General features: G+C 42.3%; 1 protein-coding gene across 3 annotated transcripts in view; it reads right to left on the minus strand.

Moving 5' to 3' along the window:
• SEZ6L2 (seizure related 6 homolog like 2) overlaps window positions 1-16,830 on the minus strand; it is a 38,967-nt gene that overhangs the window by 13,299 nt on the left and 8,838 nt on the right. For all 3 annotated transcript variants that reach the window (XM_087944982.1, XM_087944983.1, XM_087944981.1), the window contains 9 exons: window positions 16,119-16,252; window positions 14,839-15,031; window positions 13,364-13,549; window positions 11,602-11,773; window positions 10,774-10,937; window positions 8,910-9,104; window positions 4,726-4,864; window positions 2,162-2,358; window positions 891-1,085 (listed from right to left, as the gene is read on the minus strand). In XM_087944982.1, coding sequence (XP_087801108.1) covers window positions 891-1,085; window positions 2,162-2,358; window positions 4,726-4,864; window positions 8,910-9,104; window positions 10,774-10,937; window positions 11,602-11,773; window positions 13,364-13,549; window positions 14,839-15,031; window positions 16,119-16,252 — 1,575 coding nt within the window. The remainder of the gene's footprint in view (window positions 1-890; window positions 1,086-2,161; window positions 2,359-4,725; window positions 4,865-8,909; window positions 9,105-10,773; window positions 10,938-11,601; window positions 11,774-13,363; window positions 13,550-14,838; window positions 15,032-16,118; window positions 16,253-16,830) is intronic.

Here is a 16,830-nt window from a genome sequence, read left to right on the forward strand (position 1 = left end):
TGTAGAATATTAAAAGAGGCAGAATATTGTATTTCCCCAAAGTAGAAATGGAGAAAAATCTTAACAAAGATATTTGCCCCAACAGCCTCCAGCAGATACCTGAAGTCTTTAACAGATGGATATTTTGTGAGCCCAAAATATTGGCCCAAAAAGACTGGGCCAATCTATTCACATATAAAACACCTTCCAAGATTGGTGGGGTTAAGGACAGGACATAATCTATCATGTCCTACATAGGATTAACCCACCACCAATCAAATAATAAAAGCACACAAACAAACCTCAAAATTAAAAAAATATTGCAAACTATATAAAAATCCTTGCATTCATCAAGGTAATTTGTCAGCTGTCCCAGAACTGCATGCTGTTGTTGGTTTTGCTCATCATGAAACAAGAGTCCTTCTTTCCAATCAGCCCCCATTTTATTCCCAGCGCCTTTCTCCTAGCTTGGAACCAGACCGGATTTTTCTTCCAACAAACCCAGGATTCATAATGCTTTTTATGTCCAAAATGTTCTTCCTTCAACAATATTTTGTCTATTCCCCACCGCCCCACACAATAGGCTCTACATAGCTGGCAACACAAAAACTGAGAATCACACAGATTCAAGAAAGGCATTTTTAATGCTAGTTGGTATAATGTTAATTATGATAACAACAACCTAATCTTGAAAAATGAAAAAAGTAAGCTTCTAGTCAAAGTGGAAGCTCACTCTGAAGGTTGTCTTCCCACAGCCCCCACTTCTGGGTTGTGTGTCTCTCCCCATGCCCACTAAACTCCTCCCCTTTTTGCACCTGTCTCCCATGGTCTTTCACACTTCCTTCTTCGTGCTTAGATAAATCCTAATGTGGAGTATCCTTACCACCTATTTTAGCATCAGGAAGACTTACTCTTCTGGCAAGTAGGTGGGCTGTTGCTCCATGATAGATCCCACTGGCAGGTGAGAATGTCGGAGCCCACAATGTCATAGCCTGGCTCACATTGGTAGGTTACGACTGTGCCACGGATAACAGCGGTATGAGAAGCTGTGCACCAACCAAACTCCACCTCTGGCAGCTCGGGACAAGTGTCATTTTGTGGAACCTCTGTGAAGAGAGGAGAGAAGGGGAGGGGGGAGGGGAGAGAGGAGGGGAGGGCAGGGGAGGATAGGATGTAAGGACTACATTCTGCCAGGCACTGTCCTGTCTAATATAGAAGATAATATTTGTAGTTCAAAGTTGAACTGTGGGGCCTTTTTGTTACTCTCTGAACTTGTCTGTTTTCTTCCAGGTATTTCATTACCAAACTAAGTAACCTCATTAGTGTACTGTCCTATCTCTCCTCACCAAATTTCATTTCTGTTTTCCCACTTTTCCATTTCATGTCAGGAGTTCGTCTCTGTAAGCAACTCATACAATCGAATTGTTAGAAAGGACCAACAGCCCTGCTCAGAAATCCAAATTAAAGGCTCCCCAACTAACACCCAGTTGCACGGTTACAAGAATACTCCTATGACACACACTCTGTGTTTAAACTTTATACTGTCCTTCAGAATGGCATTTAAGCAACACTTCTGTCCCTTTTCTTCTTCTTCAATCTATTGCTGCTAAAATTACAACTGGGCAAAAATATCACAGCTGTATTTGAGCGCTTTCCTTTTCCTTCTTCTGTTTCTGATCTGAAACAAATGCATCATACAAACGTTCCCATCCATTCTCAGCCCAAGAAGCTTCTGGAAATCTTTTTGAAGATAGGATAACTTCTTAAACCATCTTCATAGGATGTGTCAGCAGGCATCATTTTACACCAACTTTTCTCTCTCTCTCTCTCCCTCCCCCTCCCTCTCTTTCTCCCTCCCTCTCCCTCCCTCTCTCTTTTTCTCCATCCCTCTCTCTTTCTCTCCCTCTCCCTCTCTCCCCTCCCTCTCCCTCCCTGTCCCTGTCCCTCTCTCTCTTTCTCTCTCCCACTTTCCCTCTCTCACCTCCCTCTCTCCCTCTCTCTTTCTCTCTCTCCCTCTTTCTCTTTCCTTTCCCTCTCTCCTTCTCTCCCTCTCTCATTTTCTCTCTCCCTCTCCCCCCGCTCCCTCTCTTTCTCTCTCCCTTCCTCCCTCTCTCCCTCCTTCCCTCTCTCTCTCCCTCCCCCTGTTTTCCCCAAGCATATCAATCATAGCCTTTTCTCATACCCTTATAGCGCACCAGGAACCCCTGGCTGAGACCGAAAAGTGGGTCACCCGGGTCTGACTGGAACTGCAGGGTGACTGCTGGGCCTGAAGAATAAATGCTGAACCGAGGATGGGGACCAAGGTACTGGCCGAGGATCCGGGCAGTTAAGTCTCCTCCATCGAAAACAGTCAACACATCAGATTTGCGGATGTTGAGGCTAGCAGGGGAATTGGGAAGAAGGAGAAGACAAAGAGGAAGGACTGTTGAAAGAGGAAAAGGAAAGTGAAGGAGTCCACAACCTATTTTTGTTATTTCATGCATCCAAAGTGAAGGGCAAGTGAGTGCCGAGACTCAAGCATGGATGGGAAGCATGGAGTTTTCTTCAACCAGTAAGTAAAATTGGAACCTCTAAGTGGAAAAAAGTATTAATATAGAGGTCAAGCTGAGTCCACTCCAAGATGATTCTGAATTAGTGGATCTTTGGATCTAAAAGGATCCCCAGAAGAGGAACAGATGTCAATAATATTAGAAGGTAGATGCATTGGCTTGCACTTTTCTTTCATGCGTATGATATACATTAAAAAGAAATGATTTCAATTGCCTGTCACATCCTCCATTCTGACACTGTGGTGGAATGTAGACTGGAGTCCCAGGATGGAATCCAGACTACATTCCACTACAGTCTCAGAATGGGCTGTGAGGGAATGTCAGGGATGACATAGAAGGGGGGAGCTGCCTCCCTGAGGGCAAAAAGGCAGCGCAGCTTATAATATCTGGTGGGCAAGAAGAGGGAAAGGATGGTCCCTCTCTAGCAGTTTGCAGAGTATATCTGTAGTTATCTATATATCTGTAGTTATGCAGATAGTTGCTTTAGTCTGGAAAATTTTGTCTGTAGGTGAACAACAATGAAGAAACTACTTGGAAGTAATTCCCTGTGTTGTTCTTCACACACACAGACACATTCACCATTGTAGATGCCTGCTATTTTGACGTCACATATGCAAGCTTTCTTTTCAGGCTTCAAGATCTCCTACATCAATTGCTGTATTAACTTTAATAAGTGGATTTCTTAAAGCAGCAACAAGCAGTTTTTTTTTCAGGCCTAGTCTTTATTAAGGTTCAATGTAACTTGTAAGATCATTTTCACGAACCATATGTTTTGGAAAACGGAAGAGCATTTTCATAATCTCACTTTATTGAAAACATGATGGGAATCATACTCAGAGCATCTAAGAGGAAGTGTTTCTGTTTAATCATTGGACAGAGACTGGTCACACTGATAGACAATCTTCCTCTGGATGATCTATTGCCCCCTCCTAGTCCTATTACATTTTTTCATTGACATTTAAGTGCCATCAGCCATGGTATCTTCTCAACTATCTGAAAGGGTTGAAGGTTAGAGTGCTACTTTGCTGTGGATCTCCTCCAACCTGAATGAAGAGTTTTAGCCAGTAGTTATGTGGGAAACACCATTAAGCCTGTAGTCACCACAGGCACAGCCAGTGATATTAGAGAAATCTGGATCAGGGTAAGCAGCCATACTGGATTGTATGGAGAAAAACAAGTTCAGACAAAACCATGCTAAGATGTGTGCTCTTCGTGTGTAAATATCTTGGCTTCTTGGAAACATAAATTCTGCTGGCTGGTTTTTCTAGATAGGACTGTGCTCCCTCTCCCCATCCTTGGGGGATCCTCTTGGATACAAAGCTCTGTTTGAACATGTTCAGTTGGTGTACCAGATAGGCTCCTACTTGGACAAGGAAACCTTAGCCAAAGCAACCTCCTATCACCTGACCATATTCCTATAATGGAGGACTGCTTTTGAAGACAACTCGGAAACTGCAAGTGGTATACTACCTAGATTCTGAAGATTGTTGAGGGATAACAAACAAATACATTATATCTAGTGCCTAACCACATGTAAATGCATAAAATTCTTCAGGGTTTTAAAGAAATATTGCCATACTGATGTTACTGTGATTTGCAGAGAACTTTCTAACTCTTGAGTGTATATCTCTTGACTTAACAGCTCTCTAGAATGATTCTGTTGTTATATGGTTGTGGACACATGTATGGATTCAGTTTGTTGCTTTGGACAAGCTTTCTTGTGCTTCTAAATTTTTAAAATCATTGAGAGGGAAATGATTCTAAAACGGGACTTAAATAATCCCTTCCTTCTGTTCTGGGCCATCTATTGTCACTTTAGCCCAACTTTGACAGATCTATGCAAGAGAAAATAGTTAAGTCTAACAGCATAAATACTAGATTAAACATAGCCCTCTCTTTTTTGCACCGAAGATTTAAAATGTTTCACCATCTAGATGCTTCCTTCCATAAATATAAGGAACTTGTTGTATCATTCTGGTTGATGACCTCTAAGTAGGAACCCTATTTGTCACAGCAGATGATCTTCAAAGTACATAGACATCTTTCCATGAATCGATGGAATGAATGATTTCAACAATCAATCTAATGATGGAAGATGGTTTCAGGGACCATGCGGACACAGCGGTTTGGTTGAGTTGGGAGGCCTCCCTCAAGAAAATGGAATGGTATTGATGGTGGCAGTAGCAGAAGTACCTACATCTCAATGTCTAGCAGCACCCTCTTCTCCTCCTGCACCCGGATGCCCCATACGCAGTCTTGACCTTTTCCATAAGACTGGGGCCAGTCAGGAGAAAGTACAACACCTGTTGGCTCAGAGAGCTCCCCACCACACAATGCTGGAGAGAAAAGATGCATAATCAGGAGAAGGCTATAGCTTGAATGAAGCAGTGCACCTACTCAATCAGTTTAAACCAATTTCTTTTGGTACTAATAAAGGAGAATATTTGTAGTTTGGGGTTAAATGAGGGGTCCTTGGTGCTCTCTGAGCTTGGTTATTTTCTTGCAGATGTTTCATTACCCAAACTAGGTACAGTGGTACCTTGGTACTCAACTGCTTTGAAACACATCCAATTTGGTACTCAATGCATTATGGAATGAAAAATTTGTTTGGTACACAACGCACAAGCTAGAACTCATCGATGCCGGTTGCCTTATGATTGTCTTCATTATTCCGTATGGGAAAAATTCATTTAGTACTCATTGTGCCTCCTGGAACCAATTAACAATAAGTACTAAGGTACCACTCTAACACCATCCGAGCTCTGCTGATGTAACCTAGTTTGGGTAATGAAACGTCTGCAAGGAAACAACGAAGCTCAGAGAGCACCACTTTCTTTTGGATTATGAAAAAAGCAATAAGGGAAGACAAATTGAACAGTCCCTTCACCTCCTGACCCTCCCCCAGACACACACTGTGCTCTGCCCTAGAATTCAAGAGAGATAAAATGTGCCTCTCAGCAAAGATAGTGACAGCCATCTTTCTTCATCTCTGCGTTGTAATGCTTTCTGATTCTCCTCTTTCCCTCTTCCTGTGACTCTATCAAAATAACCCAATAATCAAATATGAAAATTGGATTGTAGGTCATGACACCAACTAGCTGTGAAAAAATGTTACTGCAGGGGTAAGGAAGAGAATATTGGAGTTACCATGACATTTCTTTTCTACAGAGATGGAGGGTATATTGAAAACTGGATAGTTCTTTCGACTTGCTCCAAAAAGCAGGACTAAAAGATTATAGCAATAAAGATATCCCGCCCTTCCACTTAAGGGAGTGAACAGGATCTCCAGAGAAAATGCAAAAGACAAAACGGATAGAATAAGAAAGACAAGGAAGTAAAGGCAGGGGTGGGATTCTACTGGTTTGGACCGGTTCAGTAGAATTGGTTGTTACGATTCTGCACGATTTTGGAGAACCGGCAAATCGTGCCCCTGGCCGGCCCCGCCCTTCTCCGCCCAACCCCCCGCCCAGTCAGTCCTTATCATGCCTGCACGACATTGCTGACTGCATTCTCTCCCGCCCCATATCCTTACCATATTTCTTTCTTTTTTTCCTCCCAACGATCAGCTGTTCCAACGATCAGCTGTGCTGGGATCTCTCTCGCTGTCTTACTGTTTCACCCAGGACGCTTCCCTGAGGCCCAGGAGGCAAAAAGGGGCGCACGGGGGTGCTGCATGTCCCCCGTGCTCCATTTTTTTGCCTTTGGGGCCTCAGGAAGCCTCCTGGGAGCAAAAACAGCCTCCCAGGAGGCTTCCCTGAGGCCCAGGAAACAACAAAAAAGGAGCGTGAGGGTTCTGCAAAAAAGAAGCCACGCCTACCCAGTCACATGGCCACTCTCACCTAGCCACTCCCACAGAACCGGTAATAAAAATATTTGCATCCCACCCCTGAGTAAAGGATATCTTCAATCTACAGTAGAGAAGGGGACTCTCAACGTTTCATTTTCTTTCACTGGAATAGAGTAACCTGAAAACTGGGACATACGTAAAAATAAGTTACTGGGAGGATTGGGGATACAATTCTCCTCTTCCCCTCTTCCTGTGACTCTAGGACTTGCAGAATTATTTTGACAATATAGGAAAAAGAAATCCATGTTTGTAGGTCTGCATAGGGAACTCAAAAGAGCCACAAAACAAAGGCCTAAAAACGAAATCCAGTCACTTGGCCCACAGAACAGAAATATGTCAAGAAATATCTTGACAGAAGAACCTACCTCTGCCCCATGATGAAAGTCAAATGAAAGTCAACTAAGCCAATTTAAGAGATAAAACACTGCGACGTTGATTCGTATCTCCTGCCAAATCCCATATAAATCACTGGGATTCTTCCAAGTTTGTACTTCTAATTCAGAAGACTGGGATGAATGTCAAATATGGTTGTGAAGAAAAGAAATGGCAAATTTATAATGCATTTCCACAGATCAGCCCCTGGCAATTCAGTCTAACTCTTGTGAGCTCCCCATAAGGAAAACGGTATTTAAATGTCTTGAAAATGAAGACAGTGGAGGGGAGTTGATGTTTTCTGAACATGAGATTGAGAAGGTTGTATCATTCTCTCATCCCAATCAAATCTGATGTAGTGACTAGACATTGAGAAGTTCCCCTTTTCCTTCCACTAGATTGAGGAAGGCCCGTATCCCCTCTTGCAAGTGGAAGTGAATGCTTCATTTTCTGACCCTCATAATGGCAAGAGTTGAGGTGCTGGGCTGAGGCATAACGGCACTGTATCGAACGAGCATCACATGGGAAGGCCTCCAATGATGGACATCAAAACCCAGCAATGGTTGCCTGCTGTGTCCAAATCCAGAATTCCTCGACTGAAGTGCTCTCAGGATGGGTGATAGGGGGAATCAGCTGCCTACTCGTGCCAGGCTCTACCTAGTCCTAGTTCCTCAGCTTCCTAAGGAGAGAATGTGGACCTTCCAGAGGCATGTGGCTCATAGCTGGAACTGTAATGGAGGGAAGAAGATCTCCCTTCCTGAAGAGTCACGCCTCCTCCCAGTGTCCACTTGTTCCTCGGCCATTAAAGAAAAGACCTGAACTGGAATTAGCAGAAAGGTAACGTGGAAAGACAAATGGTGTTGTTTCTCATTCTAGGAATTTCTAGAAATATTTCAGTCCTGCCTACTGGAGCAAGTAGAAGGTGGAACCTAGCCATTCTTTCTGACACTGCTGGAGTTCAACAATACCTGAAGGATCTGCTCTATTGGGGTGGGGGGAGGCAAAGGGGCATTACATTAGGGTACATTCCTAGCTGTTTATTTGTAAATCATTCTAATTTCTTTCAAAAGGTTACAGCTGAGTCCATAGGGTGGGAACTGAAGGATCTGGCCATATTACCTTAGACTTAAAGTATTTTTATATTTCTGGATTAAAATAATAGCGGCCTCACAAAACGTGGGAGGAGAATGTTACAGAACTGTGTTGTGAAAACCACCAAAATGAAGTCAGGTGACCTAATCACCCCTGACCCCCTAGGGCAGGGGTCTCCAAACCTGGCAACTTTAAGACTTGTGGATTTCAACTCCCAGAACTCCTCAGAGAGCCATGCCCTGGGGGTTAAATTTAGTCATAAACAAAGCCAGGCACTCAGAATTAAACTAACTCCATTCAGAGTTGTGTTGTGAGAACACTTTAAGTCCAATCGTCTAGCCTGGTTTGCATCTCTAGTCCTCCAAAGAGAGAGAGGAGAGGAAGAGGGAGGGAGGGGAGAGAGGGATGGAGAGGGAGAGGGAGGGAAGGAGGGAGGGAGGGGAAGAGAGAGAGAGAGAGAGAGAAACCACCTTCCCATACTCAGTCAAGGTCTCAGAATATACTTTCAAAACACTATTGTAATTAAGCTGCATCGACTTCTGATCAATGATGAAGGGGATAGTGAGATCATTTAGCCTCCGCGGTAGTTTCCTGATACAGGATATCAGCCCCTTTTTAAAGGAAAGAAGTGGGGCTCTAGTAACTCTATAACCCAGTTTATGTGACTGCCTGCTTCCAGAACCATTCGGCCCTAAGCAAATAAGCTTTCTAGAATCTAGATCATGCACTGTTCTTGCTTCTAAAATGGCGTTTTTAGAACTGCACCTGTCCCATTTTAATTTCCAGACTTTGTACAGATCACACTCTGCCGCAACTCTCCTCTCCTTCCAATCACGTTGGCTGTTCTGTCCCTGCTCCAATTTGCTTAGCTGTGCAAACACGTGCCTGAATTCGTAAAAACCCAGGGCATGGCAGTAATTTGCTCAGGCCTGTTGTGCCCCATCAGCACGTACCATTACTCTTTCAGGCAGCAAGGCAGAAACACAAAAGAGCAATCAAGAAGAAAAGGCATTAAGCATCAGGCTCCGGAAGAAAATTGAGCCGGAGAGTTTGAGATGAAGAATGATTACCTTTGCAGGTGGGCTCACTTTCGTTCCAGCGGGGGTCTTGTGAATCAATGCATTCAATGGCCGAAGGACCCTGCTCAAGCATGTATCCTGCACTGCAAGCAAACTCTACAATGGTCCCTGTACGATACAGAGGGTCTGATGTGCTGAAATTTCCATGGGCCAGGTAGGGTTCGTAACATCGATCTTCATCAAAAGCTGCCACCAGGGGGAGCAAAAAAGTCAGAAAACTGCCCCTATAAAGGTTATAGCTTCTGATCTCCCCCATTGCAATAAACTAAAGTATTACAGTACTAGCTCCTTTAAGATGGGGTCATCTTTTTTTGACCTGGTATATATTGCAGATTCAACTACTGCATTACCACATCTTGGTCAAATCACAAGAAGAAGGCAGTCAAGTCAAATCAAATTGCACCTATTTCCTTGTCTAAAGTTTTGTATCCATTCAGCAACCTTCTATGTCTGATCACTTTTTTCCTGCCGACGTTTCTCTTTTCTCAACTTTATCATGTTTCTTCCTTCAATATTTAGATGATCGGAAGAGAAACCAGCCCTAAGTATTGACCCACTGCTCCTTCTGATAACAATCTGTTTCTTCTATTTCTCAATCTAAGCAATTTGAGGATGTATGGACTTCAACTTCCAGCCAGCTTAGCCATTAGGAACTGTAAGAATGTTCTTTCTTAAATTTAAACAGAATCTATCCAGCTACAACTTATTATTTCTGGTCCTAGTTTCTTTGACCAAGTTTTGGATCATCTTCCACAGTCTTCTTTTCTGCACACTTAACTTCCCAATTCCTTTAGCCTACTCTTGAAGGAATGTGCTAAAGTCCTGAATCAATGTTACTCATTTCTCCCTCAAGCTACCACCAGCTTTTCTCTCTGATGACTTCTTCCCTGCCTCTGACATTCTGTTGAAGTTCCTATCTTTCCCATTCTTCACCCTTCCTCTTGTAGCCTTTCTTGTGGATTCTTTGCTTCTTCACTTTTATATGTCTCAACCCCATTTTTTGTCCTAACCACACTGAAAACTTCTCTTTTCTTTACAGAATCTGGAATAGAATAGAATTCTTTTATTGGCCAAGTGTGATTGGACACACAAGGAATTTGTCTTGGTGCAAATGCTCTCAGTGTACATAAAAGAAAAGAGTCAAGAATCATAAGGTACAACGCTTAACAATAGCCATAGAGTACAAATAAGCAATCAAATCATACTAGGAAAATGGTGTTCTTGGGAAAAAAAACACCTGTCCTTGTGTCTAGTTGTTCTGGTGTGCAGGGCTCTATAGTGTCGTTTTGAGGGTAGGAGTTGAAACAGTTTATGTCCAGGATGTGAGGGGTCTGTAAATATTTTCACAGTCCTCTTTTTGACTCGTGCAGTATACAGGTCCTCGACTGAAGGCAGGTTGGTAGTAATTGTTTTTTCTGCAGTCCTAATTACTCTCTGAAGTCTGTGTCTGTCTTGTTGGATTGCAGAACCAAACCAGACAGTTATAGAGGTGCAGATGACAGACTCAATAAATGAATGAAAGCAATGAGTTCCCAGAACTGTTATGCCTTCTGTAGCACCACAACAGTTTAACCTATTAGTGGCATGAGGCCTCATTGCTGCACCGTAGTAATTTATCCAACCCTAAATGACAAAGCAGAATTTTGTTTTACTAAAATAAGTTTCCAACACTTAGCTCGCAATATTGCATATCGTCATGCTTGTTTGATTTGATGACTTCCCAAAGTTACCAATAGCCAACTGTCAGAATCTACTGCCAGGAGAGATTCTGCCAAAACAGAATCACGGTTTTCTCACCTCTACTGTTTTTGAGCAGGTAAAATGTGGGGAAGGGAAGAAAAGACTGAGTTCTCACCTTCGTAGCGAAGGCTAAGGATGAGGGGCGTAGCAGGTCCCTCGCTGATCAATTCAACAATGAGAGACTGAGCATCACTTAGCAATCCCCGTTCTGGGACATCATCCATGTCAGAATCATAAATGATAGGGGAGAAAGTGCTACTCCCACTGCGGATCATCAGCCTGGGAAGGGGAAAGGATTTTTGGGTAAGCAGATCTCCCCAACCCCGGGTACATGACATACTGTGTGTCAACGAATTATGAGTAAACCTTGAGAAAGATATGAGTAGACCGTAATGGATTCAGATAAGAGATTACACAATGAAAGATTCTGATATTATACCCTTTAACAGTAAAATGGCATTCCTGGATACCTGGCAGTGTCATAGTTCGTGAAAGGCTGGCATCAAACTTGAAAATTTGTCTAAGTTTCTCACGTCAGCCAAATGAGGCAAAGCTGTTGTAATCTCTTGTCCAAGTTTCTCTTTAACAGTTCACTCATCCCTTCTCCAAGGACAGTTCTAAATTCCTTTGGACTTCTCTACTTTACGTGTTTCGTGAGAGTCCATCACATTTTTGTGGGGCAGTACAAAAATATCTTTCTCTTTCTGTTTCTTCCTCCTGTTTCTTCTATGTCCTACAGACTAATTGTTGCTCTCATCCCTCCTCCCTGTACCAGGCAAGGTTCTTGACATTTTTTGAAATATATCTCAACCGTTCCTGGTTGTCATCACCTGATGCCTCCCTGTCTTCTCTCTTCTCTTCTCCCTTCTCCACTCCCACCTCCATGGCATGCTTGCTTGCCTGTCAATTTTCCATCTTCACCCCCTGACCCCCATTTTCTCACTTGTCATTATCCTCATCCAGTGCCACTCTTTCAAAGTGTAGATGGAGTCTCTGGCCTTCAGGTGCTTCCACCAACCAACGGCAGGTCAGGTTCCGACCACGTGGTCCTCCTGGGGCCTCCGGAGCCACAATGCGTCCACGAGTGGCATTGTGAACTGTTCCTCCACAAGAAGCTAAGGGGAGGAAGGCCAGATGTTCTTTACAAGACCCATTTTCCCCTAGCATTCTTCGAATCCAGAATCTTGCTTAACATTTCATGCATCCTTAGAAAGGTCCTTCAGATCTCATTTGGGTAGGAGAAACTAAGTTTTACCCAGGGTAATATCCTGAATCCCTGGCTAAGCCTAACTCCTGACACTTCCCGGGTTCCTTAGTTCAACATTGCCTTTCGGAGTTCAAAGCCACCTTACAAAAAAAAAAAATCACCAAATATCATTAAGATTCTCATTCTTTGCAAATACATTTTGGGCTATTATGTTTATCATTCTTAGCCAAGATACATTTTCATGTGATTGGTGAAGAATATAAAAGTCATAGTTTTACCTTAACATGAATGTCTTGGATTGACTAGGATTTTGTAGATATTCTGGAAAATTTAAATTTAAACCCCAAAGATCCTGGATCTATAATTTGGACTTTTTAAAGGAGCATTTGCAATTGTTCAAGGAGTCCAAACTTATAGGAAAAATTGAACATTATTGAAAGACCTATTATGCCGAGTATTATTCTTCAAACTGAGGCCAGTTAGATACTCTTAGAAAATCACTCGAAGAATATTACTGTGTAAAGCCTTGGGTGTTTGCCCAGAATGTCTGGCAATCAGAGGGATAATACCTCTAAATATAAAGCTTCCATTCTAATGATAAAATAGCTATTGAGGCTTTCTCAGCTGTTAATTTGACTAATTTTATGTCTTTCTAAAGCTATTGAGTTACTATCATCCCTGCACCTTGTGACAATAAATTATGCATTCTGCAAAGAAACATTTTCATTCTGAACATATTGGCAATCCGTTCATTGTGTAACTGCCTGGTTTTAACATTTAGAGGAAAAAGTGTTATTTGCCTTGTTCTTGCATCATTCATAACCATATAAATCTTGACAGTTTAACTCCAGAGAATGGAGGAAACAAAATTCATCTGTTGATAATATAAATGGCAAAAGAAACTAAAATGATTTTATTTTTTTCAGTAGCAAACTCTTAAATCAGTCCCCTGCTGGGCCAAAATATTCTTAGCCTCCAAATGGTCATTCAGTATTTGAGACAGACAGATAAATGGACAAATGGATAAATGGATCAGATGGATAAATGTCTTTGGAGAATCTTAGTCATCCAGGTCATGGTTGTCCCAAAGATGCTTTTTTCAAGAGTCAACTGGATTTTCTGGTTTATCTTTAAAGCTGTTTCACTTCTCATCCAAGAAGCTTCTTGAGAGAAACGTCTTCAAAGAAAAACCAGAAAGTCCAGTTGCCTCTTGAAAAAAGCATCTTTGGGACAGCCAGATGGATATTTTTGATTAATGGAAAGCTCATCCATTAAATATATATATCCCCATTTAACTGGGCCATTGGTATCCGTGGGTTAAAAAAACATGCCAAAAAAAAATAAATACATTGTCATACAATGAAGGAAGAAAATGTTCTCGAAAAAATGTTCTGCCCCTGGGACTCAAAAAGCTTTAAAATGCTCTCCCTTTTGTCCATTACTACTCCAATCTTTTGACAAGGCTGCATTTTCTTGTTCCTTTTATTCCTTCACTCACCCACACACGCAGGGCTGGTGCCACTCCACCGAGGGCGGCTGACGTTGAGGCAAATGAGTATCTCTTCACCCTTCAACTGGAAGCCTGACTCACATTTGAAAGTGGCAGAGCCCCCCGGATGGAGATCAGTTACCATGACATCCCCGTTTTCTGGCCTACTGGGGAAGCCACAGCTGAGCAGAAAAGCTGGGGTTGGAAGATAGGGAGGTTATAGACAGGGAAACATAACAGGTAATTATGCTCACAAAGTGCCTTCAACAAATGGTATGCATTCATAAAGGAACATGCTCAATTCTGCCAGTACTTGATAAATATTTGTATGCCTAGACGACAGTTTATAGGTTTTTGTTCATTTTTGGTACGCTCACTGCCTCAAATTGTCTTTTTAACACACAAAATACACACTGAATTTGTACCATAGGATGTGATGGACCTGAAGAAATCCTCACCTATTCTGAATTCCATTGGGTGTATATATTCTTAATTTGTAAATGGGTTTATTGGCTTTTTCTTTTTTCTTTAGTGAGGTATGGTTTCATCTGATTTGGATTTACAGGAAGGGTTTTCTTTCACTCTTATGTAAATTAGTCAAGCTGTAAGGCAGATAAACCCTTGTTAAACCCGCTGCTATCATCCTCAAGAGATTTCTTTCCAGTGCTTCTGGGATTAGAACACACTTAAGGAAAAGAGCTTCTGGTAAATCATATTATATGTCTCATTTGTTTTTAGGGGCCTCCCACCCTATATCATGCAGCATCTTGAATTTAGAGAAATGTGCATGCAGTTGGATAGAACTACGCTGAGGCAAACCAATTTATCCTAATAATACATGAAATATGTATAGTATAGACATCGTGATATCATAATGTCCACTTTTGTTCTAAAAAAGCCCTGTGAAAATAATGCTTTTGCCAGGTCTGGCTTTGCGACACAGGTGCTAGAATAGCCTAAAACCTTAGCACAAGCCAGAAAAAAATAATTATAATCCTCTGTCTCATTGTTTTTTTGGTCCTCAGGTATTGGGAAAATCTCCCACTGTTCAAAGGGATGAGAAATTCCTCCTTATCCTATCTAGATATGGAACTACACTTCTTATACGTCTATGGAGATTCTCAGTCATCCAAGTCATGGTTGTCCCAAAGGTACTTTTTCAAGAGGGAACTGGACTTTCTGGGTTTTTTTCTTTCTTTGAAGAAGACAGTTTGCTTCTCACCCAAGAAGGTTCTTCAGTTCTGATGTCTGAGGACAGAACTGAAGAAGCTTCTTGGACAGAAGTGAAACATCTTCATGGAAAAACAAAGAAAGTCCAGTTGTCTCTTGAAAAAGCACCTTTGGGATACGTTTCCCATAATATGCAGTCTAGGCACCCATAATCAGCCTGGAAGGCTTTGAGTAGGAATTTCAACCACTTGAAGAGGACTAAGCATGGAAAGTCCTTTAAAAGAAGGTGGAATGAGGAGGTATTCATGCCTTACCCTGGTAATGGAATCTGAAGACACCAGGGGTGGTGGTGTGGTAGCTCTGGAAATGAATCAGGACTTGATTGGTTGGGCTACGGATCACTTGCCCCTCAACCATCAATGACTCATTGGCCAAGACAACAGGCTTCTCCCCTCCCAGGCCTTCCACTGTCAGTGAATCCTCCTTGGACAAGTTCAGATTCTGCACCTGGAAGTCATGGAAGTTGACAAAGGGAGGGAGAAGGTTAAGAAGATGGCCACACCTTTTTAAGCTTCATGCATTTTTAATGTTGTTCAAGAATCTAAAGTGAAGAGCAAATATTATCAGGAAAACTATTGGGGCAAGGAGGGGGCAAGGAGAAGCCAATCTGCAAAACAGGATTTGAGACCAATATTCATCTAATGGACATGGCTGGACATGCTTTAGAAATGTTTCCAAAGTCCTTTGGTTCTTGAACATCCACAATACCACTTTGGTGTTTCTTAAGGCAGCTTTAAGCCTTTAAGCTTTGATGGAAGCCTGGAAAAAAAAGATGCTGATGCTTTTAAAGAATCAATTCCCTAAAATGAATGCAACTCTGAAAGCAACAGCATCTTTTTTTAATAGCCTGGGAAAGAAGCCTGAAACAGACAGCTTTCCCAAACATCAGGGAAGTGCTGTGCTTCTGCTTTCAAAGCATACCAAAGCAAACACCACTAAAGCATGCAGGTAGTCCTCGACTTACAATCACAATTGGGGTCAGAATTTCAAGGTGGTTGTTAAGTGAGCCACACTCAGTTTTATGACTTTTTTTTGCTATGGTTGTTAAGTGAAGCACTGCATGTGGTTGCTAAGCAAATCTAGCTTCCCCATTGACTCTGCTTGTCAGAGGTCATCTGGGAAGCTTGCAAATGGCAATTACTATGACCCCAGGACACTACAATAGTTGTAAATACATTTGGGTTTCTAAGCACCCAAATTGTGGTCATGTGACCATGGGGATGCTGCAATGGTCCTAAGGGTAAGGACCATTTTTAAGTCACTTTTTTTCACTGCCTTTGTAACTTTGAACGGTCACTATCAAACAGTTGTAAATCAAGGACTACCTGTTACTGATTCTTTGTCAACTTCCAAACACTTTGGGAAAAAAAAAGATTAATCCACATGACATTTTAGGCTTAGAATAACTTTATTGTCATTTCGAATGGACACTAATCGGCACACATTAAAAGGAAATTTCGTTGCATACATTTCCCAATGTCAGGCATGCCATAGTTTTAACTTCTTCAGTGTTGACCAATTCGTATCACCTTACCTGTACTTCTATCCCGTAGCCCATATACACTGAAATCGTGTAAGTACAATCCAGGCCTCCGTAAAAGGTGGTGCCAGCATAATCGGGAGATTCAACGTAGCCTTCTATGTCAGTGATGTTGTTGTTGCAAAGGACTTGGGGAAAGAGGCAGGAAAGGAGACAAAGGAGACTGAAGTCAGTTGAGTCCCAGATGGTCTGTATTTTTTTCAACCAAGTTCAGCCTACCACTATTTGGTGACTCCATATAGGTCATCCAAACTTTTTGGACTGGGGAATGATAAAGGTAAAGGTAATGGTTCCCTGATGCCCAGCCGTGTCTGAGTCTAGGGGGTGGTGCTCATCTCCATTTCTTAGCCAAGGGAGACAGCTGTCAACCCTGAAGCTGACAGCTAACTGTGGCCATTTTCTTTTCTGTAGCTTTCCTCTAAGGAGGTTTCTTTTCACATTGCTTCAGGGTTGACACAGCGACCAGGAAGTGGGGGCGGGGTGTAGAGATACTTGTGGTGTTGTAGCTAAAATAAAATCTTTCCCCTAGGAATCAAGGACGTTCGTGCAGGTGTTCGAAAGGTGGAGACTAAAGTCCCCTAGCAACGGGACTATATATTGATTGGACCATGTGACTGGAGACTCTGGGGGGGAAGTGACCAAGTTTTACTTTGGGTGTAAACCAGCGGGAACTAAGAGCCGGTTTTCCACCAAGTCTGTCATGCCT

Source organism: Notechis scutatus, chromosome Z, assembly GCF_049901735.1.
Source record: "Notechis scutatus isolate UNSWTSFEM ecotype Mainland chromosome Z, rNotScu1.2, whole genome shotgun sequence".
NCBI classification, from domain to species: domain Eukaryota; kingdom Metazoa; phylum Chordata; class Lepidosauria; order Squamata; family Elapidae; genus Notechis; species Notechis scutatus.